The sequence below is a fragment of the Parasteatoda tepidariorum genome, chromosome 1 (genome assembly GCF_043381705.1).
Source record: "Parasteatoda tepidariorum isolate YZ-2023 chromosome 1, CAS_Ptep_4.0, whole genome shotgun sequence".
Lineage (NCBI taxonomy): Eukaryota > Metazoa > Arthropoda > Arachnida > Araneae > Theridiidae > Parasteatoda > Parasteatoda tepidariorum.
The window spans coordinates 43,120,317-43,125,693 of NC_092204.1; the positions used below are offsets into that span (position 1 = coordinate 43,120,317).

Here is a 5,377-nt window from a genome sequence, read left to right on the forward strand (position 1 = left end):
CTATCAATAAGTATTATTCGCCTCAATAATGCCTCTTTGTAAGACTCATGTAAACTGTCACTAAAATTAACAGTCGATAAAAATGATTAATGAGCAAAGATTATGTATTCTTCTAACTTGTAGCTCTTTAGAGCAGTTTTCGAAATTTTGGAGATAATAAAAATACAATTTGAACTAGAACGGCTAATTGATTATGTTAGTTAATGAGGTAAAAATCGAGCATACTAAATAACTCAACTATATAAATTTAAAAGAACACTAGCTTTGTCTGTAAATAATAATTCGATACTGTTGTGAAATATTATGTGCTTATGCGCATCGTATTTTTTGTTAAATAACTTATTTATTTTATATCAGTTTGAAGATGGCAACGAGAAAAGTTTTTGTATTTGCCATGGTAAGTTTCGATTGTAAATACTGTTTTGAGAGAGTAAGAGATTCGTTTTTTTTTTTTTTTTTTTTTTTTTTTTTTTTTTTTTTTTTTTNTTTTTTTTGGAACTGCGATGCTGTAATTTTATTGTTTAGTTAATAAATCTTCCTTTTATATTAAACGTAATAGCAGAGTTTTAATTATTTGATTCGAAGTCCTTTGAGTTTTATTTGAGGTCAGTAAGTATTTTGTATTTTTTGACATATGGCGTCCGCGACAGGACTTTGAATTTCTGTTGAGATTTTAGAACACGACTATTACTGAATCTGAGTGAAAATGGAAATATTGAAGCAAGTGAGAACACAGCATCGTAGATTGTTTACTCAGTCATGCAATGATTTTGCAAAAATTGAGACTGATAATATGAACGATGAAGAGAAATTGTTGAAATTAAGAATCATATCAGAAAAAGGCAAGCAATTACTTGTATCTGAAGAAAATGTAAGAACTGAATTGTTTTCGGAAGTTCGAGATGAAAAAGAAATTGATAAAGAAATAGATGATTCCGAAGTATATATTGATAAAATTAGAGTTTCTGATATTAAATTGGAAGATTTACTTTCTTCTACTTCTGAAAAACATAATATGTCCGTTACTAACCATTTAGTTGTTGGTCCGACAAATTTGCAGTATCCAAAGATTAAGCTTCCAGTCTTTGATGGAAATTTGAAAAACTGGCTCAGTTTTTGGTGCAAATTTGAGAAAATTGACAAAGATCCAAATATTGGCGACCATGATAAATTTCTTTATTTATCGCAATCCATGTTAAAAGGATCACCTGCTGATGAACTTTTAAGGAGTTTTCCTCCGAGTGGAGAGAGTTATAAAACTGCAATTAATCAACTTAAAACTTGGTATGGAAAGGAAGAATTGTTGATTCAAGTGTATGTGAGAGAGTTATTAGCTTTAGTATTACAGAAACAAAGCAAATCTGAGAAATCTCTGCGGAAACTTTATGATCAACTTGAATCAAAACTTCGATCATTAGAAGTGTTAGGAGTAACAAGAGAAAAATATGCTGCAATGTTGTTTCCTCTAGTCGAGTCGTCAATTCCAGAGGAAACGAAGGCGTGGGAAAGATATCGAACAATAAATAAGCAGTCAGTTGTTCATGTTGTTCCAAATGTTGAAGGAGCTGAACCAACTATCAAGACTGACTTGGATACTTTGCTAGAGTTCTTAGAGGGAGAAGTAGAGGCTGAAGAGAGAGTGAACATGGCATCTCAATCCTTCGTGAGAGGTACAGATGATAGTGAGAAGCGAAGAATTCCTACGAACGGTAGATTCCAGTTGAAACAAAAATTTGGTAAATCAGCACAAGTACTTTCCACTTCTGAATTGCTTACATCACCACATGAAAGGAAAAAATGCCTTTTTAGTGAAAACCAGCACAATTCTTGGGATTGTGAATATGCAAAAAATAGGAGTTTAAATGATAGAGAAACTTCTGTTGCTAGATCACTTTGTTGTTTCTTATGCTTATGACCAGGCCACAGAGTAATAAATTGCAGACGGAAACCATGCTTTAATTGTGGTAAAAGGCACAACATACTTTTTTGCAGAGGAGTTGCTGCCAGTAATGAAGTTCAAAATCCAGAGAGTAAAGCAACCGAAAGTGTCGTTGGCAATTATGTTATGTATTCAAATTATGTTATGATTATGATTATGTTATGATTATGTCAAACGCATCCCTAATGGTCCATGGATGAAGGAGTTGAATGAATATGGAATATGTGTGAATGATACAGAGTACAGTTCTCTAGGAGTATCAAATGACGTCAAATTATTACTTGGAGCTGATGTGGCCGGCAAGCTTTTCACAGGCAATGTAAAATGTTTGATTGAAGGTCCTGTTGCCGTTGAGTCACATCTAGGGTGGACTCTTATGGGGAAGATACCTATAAATGATATTGCTGTGACGACAAATTCTTCTCTTTCATTGCTTTTAACTGAAGCATCAGTGAATCAACTGTGGTCATTGGATGTTTTGGGAATCACAGATCCATCTGCGAAGAAAGTGCAGGCAGAGTTGCAAAGAGCTACACAAGAGTACTTTTTGGAGACAATCAGACTAGATGTAGAAAACCGTTTTGTGGTTAGCATGCCTTGGCTGGAAGATCATCCTCCATTGCCAACCAACTATGACCTGGCGTATAAAAGATTGAATTCGACTGTCAACCGCCTTAAATCGCAGTCGATTTATAAAGAGTATGAGCAAGTTTTTAATGAATGGATGGAGGAGGGAATAATAGAAGAAGTAAAGGATAATTGTGAGGAAAATGTACACTACCTACCTCATCGTGCAGTTATAAAACCGAATAGCACCACCAAAATTAGACCCGTATTTGATGCTTCAGCTAAGGCCAAAGGTTTTCCAAGTTTAAATGACTGCTTAGAGAAGGGTGAAAATCTTATTGAATTGATACCAAGCATTTTGATGCGGTTTAGGACTGAGAGAATTGGTGTCGTTTCAGACATACGTAAAGCCTTCTTACAAATCGGACTTACTGAAACTGATAGGAATTACTTAAGATTTTTATGGCTTAGTGATACAGGCTTGAAGATTTACAGGCATTGCAGGGTAGTATTTGGAGTAACCTGTAGCCCATTTTTGCTGTCCTCAACTATCAAATACCTTCTGATGAATGTTTTGAAAGAAATAAGGGAACAAAAAGCTACTTATCCTGAATATGTTGTACAAAAACTAATGAAAAGTTTTTATGTGGACAATTGTGTGACGAGTGTCAAGGATACAGAAGAATTGAATATGTTTGAAAGAGTTGCTACTGAAATAATGGCAAGTAGAAAATTCGATCTTAGAGGGTGGGAGTACACCGACTTAACCGAGGAAAATTCACAGCCACCTACAAATGTTCTTGGTATGAGCTGGGATAAGAAATATGATACTCTTCAAGTGAGTACAGGTTGCATTAAAGAGCTTAACATTGAGAAAGTAACGAAGAGAACCATCCTGTCAGCTGCACATAGACTTTTTGACCCCTTGGGTATGATCTGTCCTGTAACGTTGATCCCAAAATTGCTTCTTCAGAGCATTTGGAAGTTGAAACTGAATTGGGATGATGATGTTGATGAAAACACCAGAAGAGAATTTTTAAAATGGATTGAAGGTGTACTGCACATTGAGAAAATTAATATTCCAAGGTATTTTGGACTAAGTGGATCCAAGAAGTGTTCCATATATTTACCTCAAGAATTGTGGACTTCGTCTGAATATGTCGTTAATGAGGAGGAAGTAAACTGTGAGAAAAGAAAAGGCGTCACAACCTCAATGATAAATTTTGAAGTGACTAAACTTTTGAGTTCTAATATTTCTGATAATCGAAAAAGTGTACATACTATGGTGTGGGTGACAAGATTCCTTTTTAATTTCAAAAATGAAGAAAGAAGAAAAGGAGATCTTTCTGTAAGGGAATTAGAGGAAGCTGAGAAAATCACTGTATACTTGATACAACAGGAGTCATTTACAAGAGTTTCAGATGAAAGCCTTAAAACTTTGGATGTATTTATTGGGGAGAAAGGAATCTGTAGATTAAAAACAACTGTATATAAGAGTAATGATTTTGAGGAGTTCAGAACACCTGCTGTTTTACAAGGAGAGCACGCTATAGTAAAACGTTTAATACTATCTGAATATAAGAAAAGGGGACATGCTGATGTTTCAAACTTATTGAATTTTCTTGGAGAAAGATTTTGGCTGCTGCGTGGTAGAGGAAAAGTAAAATCTGTATCGAGACCTTGTGTAGTATGCAAGCGTTCTTCAACCAAACTTGTAGACCCACCAACTGCATCTCCACCAAGTGAGAGAGCTCAAGACGCAGAGGTTTTCCAAGTAACTGGTGTGGACCTTGCTGGTCCTGTGATTTTGAAAGACAATCCAAAGGGCTGGATATGTATTTTTACCTGTGCCGTTTATTTTACAGGGAGTGGACAAGCTGTTAAAAAGGCTTGACAAACTACATTTATAAGAACTGCATAGTGATTTAGAACTTTAATTTTTATTTCAAAATTCTTGCAAAGTGTCATTTTAACATATCTTTAAGCTATGTAAGTTAACTTTGCTAATGTTGTTAACTTAGGTGGGAGGATGTGAAATATTATGTGCTTATGTGCATCGTATTTTTTGGTAAATAACTTATTTATTTTATATCAGTTTGAAGATGGCAACGAGAAGAGTTTTTGTGGTTGTCATGGTAAGTTTCGAATGTAAATAGTGTTTTGAGAGAGTAAGAGATTTGTTTGTTTGTTTTTTTTTTGTTTTTTTTTGAACTGCGATGCTGTAATTTGATTGTTTAGTTAATAAATTTTCCTTTTATATTAAACGTAATAGTAGAGTTTTAATTATTTGATTCGAAGTCCTTTGAGTTTTATTTGAGGTCAGTAAGTATTTTGTATTTTTTGACAACTGTAGAGTGAGTGATATTAACAGATAATGATTAAGTTGCTCTATGCAGGCATGAAAAATAAAGCGTCAATGTTTAAAATTTCAAAACCAATTACATAACAAATGTTAGGTAAGCAAGTAATATTTCTCTTAAAAATCATTCAAAAAGAGTGTTGTTACTGAAACCTTTTGGGGATCTAGTTTATGTGATTTATCGAGCAGATCTTTACAATAGAGCATGGTGCTTAAAGTAGTAAAATTCATTTTCGAAAAACGATGTACAAAACAAGCTATAGTATTTCAAGGGTAAAACTTTTCGCGCTCTGTGACCGTTGGTCGACACTGTTTTCTGATGACGAATGATGGTTTCGTTATTGTAAAAGATATACGGAAAGTTAACGAATAATTAAATATGTTCACTAAAATTATGGTGAGAAGTACTGGCACTCAGGGTGTCGGTACTTTTTACCGTAAAATCCATTCTTACCTTAAAATTTCACAGATTGAAAAATTCAGTAATTTAAACAGTAGCACTAAACTCAGTG

General features: G+C 34.1%; 2 protein-coding genes across 2 annotated transcripts; both read left to right on the forward strand.

Annotated features, from left to right (window-relative positions):
• Window positions 1-706: 706 nt before the first annotated feature.
• On the forward strand, window positions 707-1,915 carry LOC122269647 (uncharacterized). The gene has a single exon (XM_043043714.1). It carries the CDS (start codon window positions 707-709, stop codon window positions 1,913-1,915), a length of 1,209 nt encoding a protein of 402 aa, XP_042899648.1.
• A 220-nt stretch (window positions 1,916-2,135) lies between these two features.
• On the forward strand, window positions 2,136-4,400 carry LOC122269646 (uncharacterized). Its single transcript, XM_043043713.1, has one exon. The coding sequence runs from the start codon at window positions 2,136-2,138 to the stop codon at window positions 4,398-4,400; it is 2,265 nt and encodes a 754-aa protein (XP_042899647.1).
• The last annotated feature ends 977 nt before the right edge of the window (window positions 4,401-5,377 follow it).

What these genes read in the sequence shown, in the direction of transcription:
- LOC122269646 (XM_043043713.1), top strand. Translation starts at nt 2,136, where the DNA reads ATGAAGGAGTTGAATGAATATGGAATATGTGTGAATGATACAGAGTAC.
- LOC122269647 (XM_043043714.1), top strand. Translation starts at nt 707, where the DNA reads ATGGAAATATTGAAGCAAGTGAGAACACAGCATCGTAGATTGTTTACT.